Source organism: Rhinoraja longicauda, chromosome 10 (genome assembly GCF_053455715.1).
Source record: "Rhinoraja longicauda isolate Sanriku21f chromosome 10, sRhiLon1.1, whole genome shotgun sequence".
Lineage (NCBI taxonomy): Eukaryota > Metazoa > Chordata > Chondrichthyes > Rajiformes > Arhynchobatidae > Rhinoraja > Rhinoraja longicauda.
In genome coordinates, this window is record NC_135962.1 from 36,937,452 (window position 1) to 36,958,433 (window position 20,982).

The 20,982-nt window shown below is 41.1% G+C and overlaps 1 protein-coding gene across 3 annotated transcripts in view; it reads left to right on the forward strand.

Annotated features, from left to right (window-relative positions):
* Positions 1-16,530, forward strand: part of gmfb (glia maturation factor, beta) — a 449,169-nt gene extending 432,639 nt beyond the window's left edge. The window contains exons 2-7 of one of the 3 annotated variants that reach the window (XM_078406667.1): positions 126-223; positions 4,299-4,348; positions 5,500-5,549; positions 8,274-8,356; positions 11,711-11,784; positions 13,955-16,530. In XM_078406667.1, the coding sequence (XP_078262793.1) occupies positions 126-223; positions 4,299-4,348; positions 5,500-5,549; positions 8,274-8,356; positions 11,711-11,784; positions 13,955-14,026 (427 nt within the window). In that variant the 3' untranslated portion in view covers positions 14,027-16,530. Of the gene's footprint in view, positions 1-125; positions 224-4,248; positions 4,349-5,499; positions 5,550-8,273; positions 8,357-11,710; positions 11,785-13,954 lie in introns of those variants that run through there. The other 2 variants (XM_078406665.1, XM_078406668.1) reach the window with 2 other exon arrangements.
* Positions 16,531-20,982: the final 4,452 nt, after the last annotated feature.

Here is a 20,982-nt window from a genome sequence, read left to right on the forward strand (position 1 = left end):
AGCCACAATCGGTTGGATTGTGATTAATTCTGGAGACATATTTACCTATGTCCAATGTGCGCTTGTTTTCCCCACTCTTCTCCCCCCCCCTCCCCCCTTCTCTTCCCATCCCTCCTCCCACCGCAGAGCTGCCCTGTGAGTTTGTGCGGAGTGGACGAACAGCTGTTGGAAAAGCTTAAAAATTTCCGTTTTCGCAAAGAGACCACAAATGCGGCCCTCGTCAGTAAGTACCACGTCTTACACAGTTAATTCTGTAAAGTGTTGCACCCTAGCCTCGGGGTTACAAATTCAGTCCTGCCACGCCCCAGTCCAACCTCATACAACATTAAAAATGCCGCTGAAATTGAGAGGTGACATCGAATTTATAATCCACCGAGAATATATCCTTTGAATGAGATGTAGTGATGGATGAAGGGTGGGGATTCTTTTAAATCCAACATTTAACACGTCAGTGGAATAATTTGCTGCTGGATCTAGTAATGGAGACTGGACAGGTAGAGTATCATGTCAAATAGGGATCATTGTGGAAAAAGGCACAAAATGCTGGAGAATATGGATAGGTGACATTTCAGGTCGGCAACCTTCAGTCTGACTAGTGGGGAGACAGATGGGGGAAAGACAAAGCCTGGGCAGTGATTGGTGGATAGACACAAAAAGTTGGAGTAGCTCAGCGGGGCCTATCACCCATTCCTTCCAGAAATACCGCCTGTCCCGCTTAGCTACTCCAGGTTCGGTTTAAACCAGGGGGGGGGAAGGGGCTGGTTGATCGGCAGATGGTTGAGCAAAGGCCAGAGATGAAAAGACAACAAGTGTGAGACGGAGATAAGGATAGAAGTGCCATGAAATGTGAATCAGAAAGGAATATAGGTGGAAGGGGAAAGGAAGAACTGTGTGCACCTCCAGATTGGGCCACAGGAAAGAGAGGGAGGAAAAGGGAGGGGTTGAGTGTTTGTAGATGAATTACCTAAAATTGGAGAATTCAATTTTCACACCATTGGGTTGTAAATGACCCAAACAGAATATGAGGAGCTGTTCCACCACTTTGCATATGGCCTCACTTTGGCAGTGGAGGAGGGCCAGGATAGAAAGGTCAGTATGCGAATGGGAAGAGTTAAAATGGTTCTCAACCGGGGATTCAGCAGGCTTTGGTGGACCAAGCGCAAGTGTAGTGTCTGCTTTCATTATAACCGAGTAGGGTATACGTTTGATTAAAACTAGGGTGACTGACTGAAGAAAAGCCAAAGTTGTAGATGGAACTTGAGAAAATAAAATGACCAATATTGGCAATCTTTTTGAAACAATGGGAGATGCTCAAAACAATTTTAACAGTTAGGAATAATATTCTTGGGGTCCAGCCCTCAGACTTCGGTGAAGTAAGCCTTGCATGCTTCAAGACTTGAGTGATCTCCAGAATTAGGTACAATAGAACTTTAGATTATTCATGGTGTGGATTAGACCAATTCATTCCCAATTTGGCAAACCATGTATTTTTTAGAGGAAACCAGATTTTAAGTAGTAATCTTTATAATTTGACTTTTTAAACCAAAACTCTATTTCTACCTGTTGCTCCTACTCTTATGAATCTCCTTTTTTCAAAAACGTATTGCTCCCTTTTCCTTTGCGATACCTATTTTTAAGATGTGGAATTCTCTGCCTCAGAAGGCAGTGGAGGCCAATTCTCTGAATGCATTCAAGAGAGAGCTGGATAGAGCTCTGAAGGATAGCAGAGTCAGGGGGTATGAGGAGAAGGCAGGAACGGGGTACTGATTGAGAATGATCAGCCATGATCACATTGAATGGCGGTGCTGGCTCGAAGGGCCGAATGGCCTCCTCCTGCACCTATTGTCTATAACATGAATGTTGTTCCTCTCTCCTCCAACTGTTATTTTGCCCACAACCTCTTGTCCACCCATTTAATTTGATCCTGATGTGGTATGTTTCCATTTGATTGTGTCTCTTGTGCTCCTGTCCAAATTATGTACATATTAGGATTTCCTTTCCCACATAAATCAATGGATGTTGGATTTGTTAGTTTGGGAAGAAAACCTTGTGCTCTCTGCTATTTTTAAAAAACCCCCACTCCCTCCTTGGGCTCCTCCTCCTCCAGTCCTGTCATTCCACTCTTCAGATTGTTGCTATTCTTATTCTGCTCTTTAGGTCATTGTCTAATTTAGTTATGCCACTATTGGGGGGCATGTCTCAAATGCTCTCAAAAATGCTCTCAGTCTGAAGAAGGGTCTCGACCCGAAACATCACCCATTCCTTCTCTCCCGAGATGCTGCCTGACCTGCTGAGTTACTCCAGCATTTTGTGAATAAATCGATTTGCACCAGCATCTGCAGTTATTTTCTTATACTCTCAAAAATCTATCTCCTTTGGTCATTTGCACAAAGTTCAACTTGTGGTTGCAAGTGCATCAATATTTCAATGATTATAAAAGCAAAAAAAAATGTTTTTAGTCTGCAAATCCTTGCAAGCCAATATATAAAAACAAATTTCTATTGTGTTCCTTTCTCAAATAATGCCATGGTACTTTGCAGAGTTTTTTGTTAGCAAGCTTCATATTTCTTAAGATTTATAACAAAGTCAATTGCTACAGTTTTGTACATTCTTGCCAATTATTTTATGCGTGCCATCCAGATTGGAATTTTTCTTTGGTTTTGAACCCAACTGAAAATTGAGGTGCTCTGTGATTTTAAGCAACAAACCATTAAATGATATGTAAACTTTAAGTTTGTTCATATGCTTAATGTGGCAAGTCCTGTATCTTGAATTTGAGAGCTATTGTGCAATCTGTTGAAATACCAATTAACATTTAGTGAATATAGCAGTAGGCGGTAATGTGCCTCTGATGAATTTGATTGCTTCATTTTTTATTGTTATTTGGATTCTGCTCCAGGGACCTTCTAATGAAGAGGTGTCCTTTAGAGATACGACTGGGTGGAGAATGTATTGTTTAAGAGCATATTCCTCACTAATGTCAGTGAACTTTGTCCACGACACTTCAGTGAAGATTTTTTTCCACTGAAAATGCTTCATGAGTGGTGAACAGCACATGATGGAGAATGTAAACTTGATGGGAATAGTATTTTAATTACATGCACACTAGCAGCAAAAGTTTCTACTTCTGTATTCCAAAAGGCCCATAATAGAATAAAACTGACAAATCATCAAAGAGAACTGAGTCGAGCAATAATATTTTTTGTACACCATTCTGATTATGGCCTATTTTTATTGATGACTTTAGGCAGGGAAAAAGGGCCCTTGTAGCCACACTTATTCTGTGCGCTAAAATAGCTGTTTTGTACACATTTTTGTTCTTGGTGTCAAGAATGTTTTTTATTTTATTCTGGTTCGGATGAATGGACAATGCAGTGCATAATTTCCTCTGAATGGAGAGGTTGTTACAGACTGACTACAGGACAGATTCGGCAAGATGAAGTCTTGGCTCAATTGTTCGGAGGTTCAAGACCATTGGAGTGCAGGCTCTGCTGCCCAGGCATGGCTTTCATACATCTGTGGACACGCACTCAAGCCTACCCATGCTGAATGAATACAAAAACATAGGATTCATGTGCATTGTGCAGGCATTGATGGAAGTGGGGTGAGAAACACAATGGACAAGCACATGTATCATCTATATTGTATAAGAAAATAACTGCAGATGCTGGTACAAATCGATTTATTCACAAAATGCTGGAGTAACTCAGCAGGTCAGGCAGCATCTCGGGAGAGAAGGAATGGGTGACGTTTCGGGTCGAGACCCTTCTTCAGACTCATCTGATCCTTGGTGCATCTCCAAAATACTTTGATACCCCCCTCGTTCCATTCCTTTTGTTCGCCAGTTCCCTGCACCCCCTCCCTCCACCAGTCTTCAACTGGAAGGTCTCAGATCACCCCTTGTCCACTCTAGGGCTGCCCCCTGATTGCTTTTCAATCCCTTGGTCCCCATAGCCACACAGATGCAGGCTTGTCCACACTCCTCTAGCAGACCTTAGGACAATCTTTAGCTGCCTGCTTAAAGTGAGCACGTCCTGGTCACCCTTTGCTTTGGAGTCGATTGGAGGACAGAAGGTTGCTGAGGCTGTTTAATCCTATGATCACACTTTATCATCACATCACTTTTTGGTCACAGATAATTCCTTCTTCTGTAGCCAAAGGAGCTTTTTGCATCACAAGATGCCACTGCAGGCTAAGATAGACTAAACTTCGTGGAAGATTAGCTTTCATTGTTTTGTTTTTTTACAGAACATTTATTTTCAGAGAAAGCGTTTCTAACTTGATACTTTTTGTCACAGTGAAGATCGATCAAGTGCAACAAATGGTGATACTGGATGAAGAGCATGAGGTCAGCATCTTTTCATCATTATTTTGAGGGAGGTATTTTAAATTCAAATTTTGACCATAATATGGGAGAGGAGGCGAGAATCGGTTAAAAGCTGCTCATATTTGCTGCAGACTGATTACTTAGAACATGGAACAGTATCGCGCAGGAACAGGCTTGTGGCGCCTTCACGCCCACGTTGGTTTTGCATACAGCCTGTCACTGCTGGCGACTCGCCAGCAGCCTCACGAGAAGGTCCAGCCACAAGAACTCAATAACAGCTCTAAGGTCAGACGCACTAATTGGCCTTATCTGCACACGGGTTATGATTGGCGAGAATGTAGGTAAAAGGGGCTGGGGGAGGGAGGGTGGTGGTGAGGAGAAACATCTGCACTGTCTACCCTTTCTATCCCTCTCTTAATGTTATATCCTATCAGAACTTTTCTCAACCACTGGTGATCCAGAGAAAACAATCCAAGTCTATCCAAGCTCTCCTTGCAGCTAATATCCCCAAATCCAGGCAACTAACTGGCAAACCTCTTCTGCACTCTCTCTAAAGCCTCCACATTTTTCCTGTTATGGGGTGACTGGAACTACACCTAACTGGCCTAACCAAAGTGTTGTGAAATCGCATCATGAATTCCTGACTCTTACACTCAATGCCTAATTAGTGAAGACAAGCATGCCATACCCCCTTCTTTACTGCACTATCTACTCGTGTTGCCACTTTCAGGGAGCTCCAAGATCCCTCTGGATATGGATAGAACAGGTTTGGAGTGATATGGGCCAAATGCAGGCAGCCGGGACCAGTGTAGATGGGACATGCTGGTCAGTGTGGGGAGGTTGGGCCGAAGGGCATGTTTCCAAGCTGCATGACTCTATCAATGCTGCTAATGGTCTTGTCATTAATTAGGTACTTTCCTCATGCATTCAGTGTCCTAAAGTGCAACACATTGAGAAAGACTGGTTGTCATGGATTTATCCAACAAATGGAAGTGACAGGAAGATGGGCGTAGTGACTAAAGCCGCACCCGGGTTTGAACAAATGCATCTTGAATGAGGAGGGGAGACATTAAAATGTGTGCATATAGGATGTTGAAATTAAGTGCTTGTTGCAGCAAAATAATATTGCAAGTCTGGTGTTTCTATAATTTGTATGCTGTGCATTCATTTAGGATATTTCTCCAGAAGAACTCCGGAATGAACTACCTGAACGTCAACCTAGATATCCTTTTGAAAGATGTGTATATGCTGGATATTGTAGATAAAAGGAAGACATTCTATAAAAACTCAGCAAGTTAGGCAGCATGCGTGGAGAGCAGGGCTGCAGAGTAGATACCCAAAACACCCGACTCCTTGATTTCTTGTGCATCTGACTACAACTCTGACTCCAGCAGCACTAAAATTGTTCCGACTCTGACTCCACAGCCCTGGTGGCGAGAGAAACAGTTAACGCTTCAGTTCAATGAACTTTCACTGAATTGGAGTTAAGCTAGAAGTGAAACAGATTGTAAGTTAAAGAGTAAGGGGAAAGAAAGGAGAGAACCAAAAGAAATGTGTGCGATTCAGTGAAGACAGGGAGAGACTAGTGGTGGTACAGGCAAGGCAGGATGTGCCCGGAGGCTGTAAAAATGTGAAGTTAAATGCGATCTGAAATACCAGAAAGAGAAATGAATACAGAAAATGTGCAAAAGAAGACTTCCTGAAATTGTTGAATTTGATGAGTCCAAAAGCCAAGTTGAAAAAAATAATTGTTTCCTCAAGCTTTGTTCCACTTTTCGCATTGGTGTTTCTGAATTATTTTTTTCTCGGCTTTGTTTTGTTTTTCTTTACTTTCCCTCCCCACCCTATTGCTATAGTTGGCAGGGGTCTCTACAGCACCCAGACCTTTTCACATGGTTATTCATTGTCATGTGTACAAAGAAATGTTTGTTCTGCATGTTAATCAGTCAAATAGAATCATTTCTTTTCTGGAACTGCACGCAGAGAGTTGCCACATTTCAGCGCCATCTTGCAACTCCCTGGTGTCTGAAAGGTCCAATCCTAGAGCAAGGAGAGATGCGATATATGGAACATAGGACATTACAGCACAATACGCCTTCTTTACCGCTCTATCTACTTGTGCACCATCTTAATTTGAGCTGTGAACTTGGACTCCAGAGTCCCTCAGCACATCAATTCCATTGAGTCTTGCCATTAACTGTATACTTCCCCTTACATTCAACCTCCCAAGTGCAACAGTTTACACTTGCTTGGGTTGAACGTCAACTGCCATTTTTCTGCCCATTTCTGCAGCTGATTGTTATCCCGCTGTATATTTTGATTGTCTTCTTCATTTTTGCAACTCCAATTTTGGTGTGGTTATTGTGGATATTGGACATTTTTTTTCTCTGGAACTTTTTGAATCACTTTAAAAATAATCAATAATGTGGCCTCCACAGCTGTCTGTGGCAATGAATTCCACAGATTCATCACCCTCCAGCTAAAGAATGGTATGTCTTTTCATTCTCGGGCTCTGCCCTCTGGTCCTAAATTCTCCCACTACTGGCAACATCCTCTCCACATTTACCTTTCATTATTTGGTAGGTTTCAATGAGATCGTCCTACGTCCTTCAAAAGTCCAGCAAGTACATGCCCAGAGCCATCAAATGTTCCTTGTACGTAAATGCAATCATCCCCAGGATCATTCTCGTAAACCTTGACTGGATCCACTCCAACACCAGCATATCCTTCCTCAGATATGGGGCCCAAATCTGCTCGCAATATATCAAATGTGGTCTGAGCAGCACCTTATAATGCCTCAGCATTACATCCTTGCTTTTATTTTCTAGTCTTCACAAAATGAAAGCTAATATAGTATTTGCATTCTTAACCTACATGTAAAACGTTTGGGAGTCCTGCACCAGCACTTCAAAGTCCATTTGCACCTCCGATTTCTGAATTTTCCCCCCATTTGGAAAATAGTTTTATTCCTTCTACCAGAATAGTAGTATCTGATTTGATTGTACACCCCACAAACAAATTATTTTTATTCTACCTTGGCAAACATGACAATAAACCTAAACCAGTTATAACTTGCAATGCTGTTTGCAGCCATCTCTGATTGCTTTTACATGACCCATTTATTCACTTTAACAAGAATTAGTAGATGCCAGCCAAAAATGATTGCCATTTTTCAATGTACTGTTTGAGATTGGTACTCTTAAGCATTGACCCAAGGATTGAATTTGGGTTCTTGATGAAAATAGTAGCACGTTGCTAAAGAGTTGAGGGAGCATACTTAAAGAACAGTGTGGTAACAACCTGTCTGTGCATCTTATTAAATAATGATTGTGCAGGGTTTGGGGAGCCTGAAATCAAAGAACTTTATATAACAAAATAATAATTTAGTAAATAGATCTATTACCAATTGTATACCTCATTGTAGCCCTTTTACTTTAATCTGTACTTTCTCTGTAAATATAGCACAATATTCTGCATTCTGTTCACTTTCTATTTTTGGACTAACTGTTGTACTTGTGCATGGTATGATTGCACTCGTGTATGGTATGATCTGCCTTGATAGCATTCAAAATAGTTTTTTACTGTAATGTACACGTGACAATAGTAAACCAATACCAATAGCATACATGGATACAATTAAAACCTATTAAATGGTTACAAGTACTTCTTCATTTGAATTTCAATGAATTAATATGCATAAGTTGTTTAATTAATTCAACAAGTATATGCAAGTCATTTATTTCCATTCAAATAGATTTGATGATCCCAATGTTCTTGTTGTATGATCCATTTCCACAAGATATTTTCCCAATTATAATTCTAAAGCAATTATGTACAATTATGCCCATTTTAATTTGGAAGGGATTGCTTCACTATCTTAAATGTAATACTTTAATCTCTTTGTAGATAAATACTTCTTTAAATTATAATTTTCTTAACTTGGTACATTTGTAGTTTATAGCTACAGATACAAACACAGTGATGGAAGGATTTCCTATCCACTGTGCTTTATATTCTTCAGTCCTTTTGGTAAGTAGTCAATTTCTCAAGTTTTCTTTCAATTTATCTTCTTGTCAACACATCAGTGAGCATAATTTTTGTCTCTGTTTTATATCCTGTTTTTTGTCTTAACTTTTCTATATTTGGTAATCTTTTTCATTTCAAAATTGATTCTGAATAAAGCAAAATATCTATCTATGTACTGTATATATCTATATATATATTATTATTATTTTATACTACTAAAACTCAGATCTTGTGTGTGTGTATATATATATATATATATATATATTTGTGTATATCTCTCTGAAAATGTGCACCTACAGCCAAAACGGTAAACCATAGCGCCACAATTATTGCGCCACCTTTATCAACACTCCTGCAGACTGTTAAAAACAAGTGTTATTTAAATTGGTCTTATATTTTTTAAGTTAGAGAGATTAAAAAATTTAAAACTTACATTTATAAACACATTTCTTCAAAGTGCTGTGCGTATGACATCACCATAGGGCACGCAAGGCCTCTCTTCACTCGCACAAACAAGATGGACGTTAGCGGAGCCGCCGCCCGCAATCGGGGGCTCCTCTCCCCTCGCTTCAAATATATATATTTGTATGTATATATCTCTCTGAGATTTTGAAATTTGGTTGTGGACATGTGCACCTGCAGCGGGGTGGTGAGTGACTTCCTCTCCCGTTTTAAGGGGGGGTTGAGGGGGGATGGAGTGGGTGAGGGGAGGGGGGAGGGGGGAGGAAGAGAGGAACCGCGGGGCGGGAATGGCAATCAGGAGCGGTTTGGACCCAATGCGCAGTTGTGAGCTAGGAGTGGGGCGGGACCCGCCCAAGTGACGGGAGTGGTGACCAATCGGGGGGGGGGGGGGGGGAGGGGGTTGAGGAGCCGCGCTGCCCGCTGAGAGGTGTAGTCCACGGTCCCGCCCGTCTCCAGCGCCCCGGACCATCACTCGACTACAACTCCCAGCGGGCAGCGTGGCACACACACACCTTCATGATAATAATAATAATGATATAATAATAATAATACTTAAAATATAATAATGTAACAATATAAAATGTTACATTGTATATCTATTAATATATATTAATCACTTGCAGGGGTGGGGAATGTGGGGGGTTTGACTGATGCCCGGGTTGAGGGGGGATGGAGTGGGTGAGGTGAGGAGTGGGTAATAAGGGGGGTTGAGGGGGCATTGTGTGAGGGTGGGGGGGAGGGGAAGAGGGAATTGGGGAGGGGAGGGTGCTAGACCATTGCAGGAGAGCTTTGCGCCCAACTGGTCCTCCCTGTTCTAGTTATTTCGAAAGATTCCAGTATTCTGAAGTAATGCTTGATGAAAACACAACTTGTACAGACCTAAAATCATTGTGCCTGGGCTCGTAGAGAATCAAAAAATTCTAATTTAAAATGATTGTATTATTATTTGCTGAAGTTATTCAGGGCAAATTTGGACATGCTGAATTGTTTTCATATTTAAAATTGGTGGAGGTTTATGTTCTGCGGAAGGCAAACTACATGCAAGTAATTATTTTATATTTAAAACAAAAGTTTACCGTGTCTGCATCTCTGGTGAGGTATTATGACTTTGCATGATGCTCACTTAAAATATTATTGTGTCATTAAGTAGAAATCCTGAAAGAGCTATGATGTTGCAAAGTACTCAGTAGCTTCCCTTCCTTGTATGGAAGATATTTAGATTTGGTGTGGGAGTCTTACAGTGTATAAAATCAGTACCATGTATCCAACATTATAAGTGCTAAGCTGTGAATTTGTATATGTGATGCCAATGTTTATTCTTGCAAATGGAACAATCGTTTTTGCAACTTCAGAATTTCCAAACATCTCATTCAATGAAATATATCTAAACTGTACTTCCGATGTCCCACTATGGACCGTCAAAATAGATATTCTCTCTTCACACCTGGGCATTTCTGCTGTGAAGTAAGACAGCTGACGCACTTTTTATCCACGCTTCCCACAGGCATGTTATCTCCTTTATAAGAGAAGAGCGAGGGCACCAATCAATAAGGTTACAGCCATTTCCCCCTTGAATCCTATACCTCTCATCAAGTAGTGATTTGATGGAAGTTATCATCACCCTCTCTGGGCTGCGTTGCAGTCCCAACCATGGTTATTAAGGTCCTAATGACTGATATCGTATGATCTGGGGCATCTGCTAAACTGGAGGTGATGCTGCTGGTCCTCAACAACTCACTGAAGTCCTGGGCTATGCATCGCTGAACGGAGTTAGTTAGTATTGCCCTCTCATTCATTCTCCACACATTCCCATGAGGCATGCACCCTACAAAGATGGTCATTGAACTAAGATCCGAGCACCCGGGTGCCTGACAGAGCAGTGCACAGCCTGACTAGATTTTATTTTTCCTCCCCAAGTACAGGCGAATATGTTTCTGTCAATGTTGGCACTGTGGATCATGAGTGTTGTAACAAATCAGCGCCAAGCGGGATGCCAGTGTAATCAGCATTAAGATAATTTTGTACTTTGCAGTATCTATCCAAGTAATCGGAAATGTATAATAGGACCAAGAGTGGATCGTGTGGCCCTTTTGTTCCTGCTTCACTATTCAATGGGGTGGCTAATTATCTCTCAACACCTCTTTCCCGTACTCTCTCCCCTAACACGTGATGTATTTTGCACCAGAGGTTTATCTCTATTCCTTGGAACTTGGCGACCACAGCTCCCTGTAGTAGAAAATTCATCATTCCAAAGAGAATTTTTTCCCAGTCTTGGTCCTAAAACTTGAGACTGTGATCTCTCAGCTGGGTGAATCATTCTCATTGTATCCAGTCTATCATGACATGTCAGAACTTTTAAAGTTTCATTTAGATCAATCTTCTAAGAGCTAGCTATTTCAAACCTGGTTGACCTAATGTCTCCTCATCATAGAATTGTGTAATCAGCGTGGTGCAGCTGGTAGAGCTGCTGCCCCACAGCACCAGTCGGTAAAAGAGAGGGTGAAAACACATCGGGAAAGTCGGTGATGGGGCAGAGTGATATTTGCTTATTAATGAATAGCTGTTCAGTGTGGGAGTGTGCAAGTAGAACAGGACGAATGCGAGCAGCACAGAGAGAATTTAACAATATTTGAACTGAGGTGCAGAATGTATCACTTGTTAAAAATCTGAAATAAAATGCTGGAAATACTTGAGTCATGGACAAATTGTAAAATAAAAATATCTGCGACAGTGATCCTGTGCTTCCAATGACCTGTTTCTTTATTTCTCTGTCCCACTCCTACTCTGGACTCCAGCTCCAACAAAATCCAATGTAATTGCAGGTTCGCAACAGTCTGTTTGTGCTTTAAAGGTGAGCAGCTTTCAATCAAAACTGGTTTGTGCTTTTCATTTTAGGATGCAAGACAGAACAGCAGATGATGTATGCTGGTAGCAAAATTGGACTGGTGGCTGCAGCAGAGTTTACCAAGGTGAGAGTTTATATATATTTTTAAATAAGTACTAAATGACACAGCTTTTATTGTGGAAGATGAGAGAAATCTGTCTCGGTTTATTTGATTATCTGGGGGAAGATTATCATCTTCAGATTTTCATTAACACTTGGTGACTTTTAGTAAAACATGTTAAGTCGTTCGTTTTTTGGAAGCTCCGTTCAGTAAGCTCAGTCTAACTCCAAAATAATTGTCAAGTAGTGACTAGTCAAAACTCACATCTGCTCCTCTCTCCCTGACACCTTGGACCCTCTTCCGTTTGCATATAGACCAAACAGGGCCACGGACGATGCCATTGCCATGGCAATACATACTGCGCTCACCCACCTGGACAAAGGAAATACATATGTGAGAATGCTCTTTATTGACTACAGCTCGGCATTCAACACTATTATTCCCTCAAAACTCGTCCCCAAGCTCCTTGATCTTGGACTGGAGATCTCCATCTGCGGATGGATATTCGATTTCCTGACGGGCAGGCCCCTGGTGGTGAGAATTGGCAGCCACATCTCTTCCTCACTGATCCCCAACACAGGCACACCACAGGGCTGTGTGCTCAGTCCTTTCCTGTACTCCCTGTTCACTTACGACTGTACTGCTAAGCACATCATCCTAAAGTTTGCTGACGACACGACCATCTTGGGCCTCATCACAGACAACAATGAGACGGCCTACAGAGAGGAGGTAAAGGCACTAAATAACCTCTCTCAATGTCAGCAAAACTAAAGAGATGATCGTGGACTACAGGAGACAGCGGGGGAGTGGACACCTCCCCGTCCACATCGGTGATGCTGAGGTTGAAAGGGTCAGCAGCTTTAAGTTCCTCAGTGTGCACATCACTGAGGACCTTTCCTGGACACTGCACGTGGACACAATAACAAAGAAGGCCCACCAGCGGCTCTTTTTCCTGAGAAGACAGAGGAAGTTTGGCATGAACGCCAGCATCCTCACAAACCTCTACAGATGCACCATCGAGAGCCTGCTGACAGGCTGCATTACAGTCTGGTACGGGAACTGTTCTGCCCACAGCCACAAATCACTACAGAGTGGTGAAGATGGCACAGCACATCACTGGCAACTGTCTCCTGGCCATTCAGGACAATTTCTACCGGCGGTCCCTCCGGAAGGCATGCAGCATCATCAAGGACCACAGCAACCCAGCACGCAGGCTGTTTTTCTTACCGTCAGGCAGACGATACAGGAGTATGGCTGCGCGTACCACCAGACTTAAGTACCGTTTCTACCATCAGGCCATCAGATTATTTTAACATTGTCTTTTTACCTTACTAATGTCATTTTTAATCTTATTTATCCTTGGAATATTACTGCTGAGATGACCTCTTGTCTTGTCAAATACATTTCATTGTACCATTGACCCTGTGCCAACCTACATATGACAAATAAAATAAAATTAATTAATTAAGAGATGTTGTTTTCCCTTGATGAGCATTAGTGCAATTTACGATGCAAATGATCTGTGATCCGGTTACCAATGTATGTTATTCATCTCTATTAGAATCTTGAAGCATATCAAATGGAAGCTTCAGTGTAGGTCAGTATTCGTGTGGCCAGTCTGTGAAGTAATTGAGACAGCATCCATGACAGCTGATAAATTCAAGTACACAAGCATTTCCTGGCTCCGTTGCTGATTGCTTGAACGCACATTTGCCTTGGAGCACATTTTGAACCTGCTTCTCTGATGGAGGCAAGGTGGTGAGTCCAAAAGTAATCTTGGCTCGTCTTTTCATTTCAAGGTTCCTGAAGCCCAGATTTTTTTAACGTTCTAATTGTATACAATAACAATTATTAAAAATATAAACAAGTAAAAAGTGTTGTCTACTAACTTCTTGTCCCATGAACCTGAAGATTTAATATCAATATTCATTCAGTAGTGATGGGGCAATGATCATTCCTCTTTGTCTTTCCTGCGCCCTTAAATTCTAGGAACACATTCCGATTGAAGTTTAAACTTGAGCACAACTTGAGAGCTTTTTTGGGTATATTTTAAAATAACCTTGTAAAGTTTTTACTAAATTGGATACATTTGATCTGCTGCAAAATTTGCTGATAATCCTTGTTGAATTGCTTCACAAACAATTATTATCAAATGTTCAGGCATATTTGATTGTAGCTTATATTTTTCTTTCAGGTGTTTGAAATTAGAAATATAGAAGACTTCACTGAAGAGTGGCTTTGCAAAAAACTTGGATTTTTCCGTTAACAAAATGTGACAGTATTGCATTTTACTTTATGAATTAATAACTTGAGTTCAAATTTCAAATATACATATAAACTGGAAAATTAAATGACTTTTATACTCTTCGTTCCAAGCTGTATCAGATTTAAGCACTGTGATTTAAGCAATGTTGAATGCGGTTTTCCAAGAAAATGAACTTATGTTTGTGGTGTAAGCCAGCAAAGTAAGACGAGACCAGTCATGGGGTCTTCTATATTTTATTACTTTTGGCTTGATTCTGTGCGTACAAATTTCATAACTGCTGGTTTGAAGAAAACTTGAAGAATATTGAAAAACCTGCTATGTAAACATACACCCCAAAATGGATTAATTGTATTGGTTGATTATTTCACTGTAAGCCCTTAACTTTTTGCGCATTTACCTTTTGTGGCTTTTCTCTACCACCCATTTTCCATCATTTTTGTATTCACTTATATGACTTCACAAGACTTTTTCAAACCAGCAGTTATCCTGACAGTGACAAAATTATTCGGTGCAATGGACCTAACTCTTGAGATAGTCCCCAAGGGGAATTTCTCCTCTTGTTTTTTAAAAGAGTGAAATGTTTGAGCAAAGTTTCAGAACACAATCTAAACCTACCCTGGTGTTTCACTGCACTGTAGTAAAGCATTAAAAGTCCCTCAAAATGACCATGGTCAGTGCCTCTGCCTGCGTCTAGTGATTTAATATTTGAGGAAATTTAGGGTACTTGTCCCAACAAATAAGTCCCATTCAGCATTGCGAACAAATTAATTTTCCCAGAGAAGAATAAAAGGTATTTGTGTCTGCTTCTGGAACTTAATTATAATGAAAGTAAAGTGTTTGCTGTATCGCCAATTGGCTTTCTCTTAAAGGAGCACTTTAAAAAAAAAAAAGATGATTTGTTTAAGAATATATCCCTTCTGGAACACATCTTCAATTCTAATTAGCATGTTTTAAAGTGTTAAATTTATTCAAATTCTACTGATAGGTGCAAGAATAAATGTTTTCAGTAGATGTTTAGTTCAAGTTTGAAACCATCACCGGTCGTATTTCTGTTATATGTTTTGAAGATGTTACTAAATTTTCAATTTTTTAACTTAACATTCTGCTCCTTCTGTAATCTGAAAAATACAATTTAAAAGATTGTCTAGATTAGTATTGATTTAATCTCATGTTTGAGTTTCAGATAATTTTAGCTGCATCTTGATTTGAATAATTTGTAATTGGTTAATTGGGTTTTGTTTTTACAATGAAATCTTAAATTCCATTTGTTTTTTGCAGCATATATTATAAAGTTTATGTTTTCAGTTGATTATTGCAATAGTTGATGTATTGCAATAACAATTGTTATGATGCTATGGCATACTTCCCATGGAAGCTGCAAATATAATTTCATTTACTAAATGGTTAAAAGCAATTTGGAGACTTGCAAAAATGTTCAAACTACAATTAAATCTGAATCTTGGCAAGTAGCTTTCACAAAATCTCTTTCTTACTTTTTTCTAATGAGCATTCCAAAATGCATTCAGCTGAAAAATGTATGCCTTGCATGGTGTCTTGTTCTAAATCCACACTGGTGACTTGAACACAAAATATTTTTAAGATACCTTTTTTGATACACCTGATGCATTTTGTCTTTGCATGACTAATTCATACCATTTGAAAATAGAATTAATGACTGCTCACTTCTTGCAATGCTTTCCTAAAACTATTGTTAAATGGCGAATGCAGTCTAGCATGATGGCCTTTTATATTGTAGCAACATTTGTGCATTTTTTATTCTTTAATCATATTAGTTATCCATTCATGCCTTTCTTGCATCAGGATGTTGCCATGGTAATGTAACCTGCCATCTCTATGAAATTAGGTTTATGTAGAACTCTGCAGGCCCTATCCCAATTCTCTTAAAGTACCATTCACAGCTGACCAGTCTGGCAACACTCCAATTTTACAATTATCTTCCTTGTTTTAAAAATACTCTGGCCTCGGCCTTCTGTTTCTATGATGAGTTGCTCCCCTTATCCCACTTAAATATCTGTGCTTCTCTGGTTTTTGACTTTTGTAAACAGCAGCATTGGTGTCTATGTCTTTATCTGTCAGCCTCTAGACTGTTGAATTCCCTCCTTAAACTCTCAATGTACCTCTGCTCCTTACTGACAACTTTAAAGAGCAGCTCTTTGACCATCAGTGCTAATCTATCGCGTGACTGTCAATTTATTTTCTTAGAAGCTGTGAAGTGCCTTGGGGTGCTTTACCATGATAACACTAAATGTACATTGTTATTGGGGCTACAAATGCATAAAAGAAAACAATCTTTTGTACTTTTTCCTGATTATTGTACTGCTCATTGAATGCTTTATTCTGAAATGAGGCATGACCCTTCAGTATGCTTATATGCGTGATGCTAGCAGTAACAAGGTTAATTGTAACAGAACTATGTGGTTTGTGGTGCAATTGTTGATTTTCTTGGGTCTTTTTCTGTGGGTGCAAAATAAAGATTCACATATACACAAAGTGTGATGTCTTTCTTTATCCCTCCCTTTGCTTTTAGAATGAGTTTGGATGACCAAACCGAATCAGATAACAAAACATTTCAAGGATTTAAAATATGCAATTGTTTCCATCTCTGATGCTGTATCCAATCCTGTTCTCGTATTACAGGTGGGAGGATGAAAATTTAAAATACGATGTAACTAAGTTGCCTTTGTATAATTTTAAACCATATAAAATAATAATCTTAAACCATATAAGCATTTCCTATGCTTATAAGCATAGAGAATTGTTCCAACACTGCATAATAATTTGAGCTGCATGGTTCATTTATGAAAGGCAGCTTGCTGGTTCTTGAAGGTGTAAGTGTGCACTTTGGTGTAGGAGCAATGAGGCAATCTGCATGGAGATAGGATGAAAAAGGAATGTAATATTTTGTAATTTTTAAATTAGCTGGGAAGAGCAAATACACTGCCACTCAATCCAAAAATGCCTTTTTGGTGGTGACTTCCAGCAGTTTCAAATGTTTACAAAAAAAAACTTTCTAATTGGAGTATGCAGTCAATCAGTTTATATTTTTTAGTTTATATTTTTTGAGCCCTAAAACAGATGGCATGTTTAAGAGAACCAAGGAACATATTCGGCCACAGTAATTCACTTTATGGCGAATTACTGTGCCCGAATAGGTTCCAGTCCTGTTCAGCATAGTTGAAGGTGTGACTCAAGTGAATTTGTGCACCGACTTGCTGCTCAAAGTTGTTTGGATTTGTGTTTTCAGGAACGCTGGAGACTGAGGGGAGACCTTATAGAACAATATAAAATTATGAGACATGTAGATAAGGTAGACAGTTTGAACCTTTTCCCCAGGGTTGAATTATCAAAGATTAGAGGACATAGTTTTAAGGTGAGAGGGGCAAAGTTTAAAGGAGATTTGCACAAGGCAGGTTGGGGTTTTTTCCCCACGGAGGGTGATAGGTGCCTGACAGGTGCGCAGAGGAGGCAGAAATGACACTGGCATTTAAGAGGCTTTTAGATAGGCAGATAGGTATCTACGGAATGGAGGGATATGGATTGTATAAACTATAAAATATAAACTGAATGACTGGCATACTCCAATTCAAAAGTTTATTTTTATAAACAATGATACCTTAGCATCATGATTAGCACAGACATTGTGGGTCAAATGGCCTGTTCCTCTATTCTATGTGCTAAGATTAAGCGATAGGGCTGGGGAATTGGAAGTTGTCAAAAAGTTTGAGCGAACTGGTGACACAACTGCAGCTGCTGGAATCTTGAGCAAAACACAGTGCTGGAAGAACTCAGCTGGTCAGGCATGAGGGAGTGGATCCTTCTTCAGAGAAACTATTCTCTATTTCCTCCATAGATGCTGCCTGACCTGCTGAGTTCCTCCAGCATTTTGTGATTTGCTGAGGTGCCTCTGATGTTGGTGAAGGATTGGCCATAGGGTGAAGCAATACGTTCAGTGGGGCAAGAACAGGCTGGAATGTTTGCGGACCTTAAGGAGGAGCAGGGTTGACTAGATCAGGCTGGAGGTGAGATCTCCTGAAATGATGAGAGCCATAGACTTAATCCATGAACCTAGTTTAATCCCACCTGCCTGCCCTAAAAGGATTAGAGTAGCACTGATTTTGCAGTAACTAATTGTATCATGGTGTGAAAGAAAGCACTAGACGGTGCTCATCTGCACAGGTTGTTCAGCCCACACATCTTGATATTGCATCATGTGACAATAGACAATAGGTGCAGGAGGCCATTCGGCCCTTCGAGCCAGCACCACCATTCAATGATCATGGCTGATCATTCTCAATCAGTACCCCGTTCCTGCCTTCTCCCCATACCCCCTGACTCTGCTATCCTTAAGAGCTCTATCTAGCTCTCTCTTGAATGCATTCAGATAATTGGCCTCCACTGCCTTCCGAGGCAGAGAATTCCACAGATTTACAACTCTCTGACTGAAAAAGGTTTTCCTCATCTCCGTTCTAAATGGCCTACCCCTTATTCTTAAACTGTGGCCCCTGGTTCTGGACTCCCCCAACATTGGGAACATGTTTCCTGCCTCTAACGTGTCCAACCCCTTAATAATCTTATATGTTCCGATAAGATCCCTCTCATCTTTCTAAATTGCGGCATTGGCGTTAGCCCATGCCAGTTGCTGCGTCCAATGGGCCAGCTGCGCCGAGCGGTCAGTCATGCGATCTGCAATGTTGATGTAAGTATAAACCATGAATTGCAGATGCTAGTTTACAAAAATAAGAAAGTGCTGGAGCAACTCGGCGGGTCTACTCCTGCACCTATTGTTTATTGTCAGGCAGCATCTTGACACCTCCATACCCACCAGGAGGGCTTTAAGGCCTTCCGTTACTTCCTTGAACAAAGACCCAACCAATTTCCCTCAATAGTCAATAGTCAAGTTTATTTGTCACATACACATAAATGTCCAGTGAAATGAAAGATTAACCACAGTCCAACAATAAGAGCAATAAAAATAAGCAATAACACACACAATCATAAACCAACACCAAACAAAAAGAAACATCCATCACAGTGAGCCTCCTCCAGTCACCTCCTCACTGTGATTGAAGGCCAGAATGTCTTTTCTCTTCCCCTGCCGTCTTCTCCCGCGGTCAGGCTGTTGAAGTTGCCACGTTCCAGGCCGAGCCGGACGGTTAAAGGTCTGCCACCTAGCGAAACCTGTCCTCACACTGAAAAACTTCTCCTTTAACTCTGCTCACTTTCTACAAATCAAAGGTATTGCCTTGGGCACTCACATGGACCCCAGCTATTGTTGGTTATGTCAAACAGTCCTTTTTCCGTGCATACACTGGCCCCAACTCTTTGCTACATCGACGACTGCATAGGGGCTACCTCCTGTACCTGTGCAGAACTTATGGACTTCACCACTAACTTTCACCCTGGCCTTAAATTCACCTGGACTATCTCAGACAAGTCTCTTCATCGCAGGATACAAGACTATCAACTGATGGCTATTACAAACCTACCGATTCCCACAGTTATCTGGATTCCACCTTTTCCACCCTGAGATGTCCTTAGGAATGTAGGTTTCCCCCTTTCTGTCACAGATTAGGCCCTCAAATGTGTCTCCGCTGTGTCCCATAGTTCAGCTCTTGCTCCCACTCCCCAACCAGAAGCAACAAGGACAGAGTTCCCCTGGTCCTCACCTTTCACCCCACCGGACTCTGCATTCCACACATTATCTTCTGACATTTCCATCACCTCCAACGGGATCCCACCACTAATCACATCGTCACATCTCCACCCCTTTCCACCTACCGCAGAGACTGCTCCTTCTACAGCTCCTTGGTTCACTCGTCCCTTCCCACTCAAACCACTGCCTTACCAGGTATTTTCCCCTGCAATCACAGATGCAACACCTGTCCTTATAAAAACATAGAAACAGAAAATAGGTGCAGGTGGAGGCCATTTGGCCCTTCGAGCCAGCACCGCATTGTGATCATGGCTGATCATCTACAATCAGTAACCCGTGCCTGCCTTCTCCCCATATCCCTTGATTCCGCTAGCACCTAGAGCTCTATCTAACATCCGTTAACTCCATTCTGAGACCTTGACAGTCCTTTCAGGTGAGACAGAGAAGTTCACATTGTACATCCTCGAAACTCATCTACTGCATCCTGTATTCTCGATGTAGGGTCCTGTGCATTGGCAAGACCAAACGTAGACTTGGCAACCATTTCCCTGAATACTTGCGCTCGGTCCACCAGCTTATGGGATCTCCTGGTTGCTATCCATTTCAGCTCCCCTTCCCATACTGACCTTTCTATCCTGGGCCTCCTACACTGCCACACTGCATACAGAGGAAAAAGCCCTCATATTTCAATTAAGGCTACATGCAATTTGGAGGAAAAGCACCTCATATTTCATTGGGTAGCTTACAACCCTTTTGGTATGAACGTTGAATTCTCTAACGTCTAACACTCCCTTCTCCCTTGCACCTTTCCTCCACCCCAGTTGCTTAACCAGTTCCACGATTTGCCTCAGTATATCCAGCTTGAGATCACACATTCCAAAGCTAATAATTGGCCTACCAGGACACCACCCTGCCTGAAGTCATCTGTTGCCTGCCCTGGTTTGTCGGTCTTTTCTTGCCTCCAGCTCTTCCTTCCCCTCCCATACTTTCAGTCTGAAGAAAGGTTTTATTCTGAAATGTCACCTATCCTTTTTCTATAGACATGCTGTCTGACCCACTTTCAGCAAAGGATATCGTATTGGGAATCCTTCAAACCAAGTGCAAGAACATGTTTTTTTCCCCCACTCTCCCTAGTACAATCCCTAGTCTGAAGAAGGGTCCTGACCCGAAATGTCACCTATCCATTTTCTTCAGATGTTGCCTGACCCGATGAGTTACTTCTGCACTTTGTGTTGATCTTTGGTATAAACCAGCATCTGCAGTTCTTCGTAGGCCTACGCGA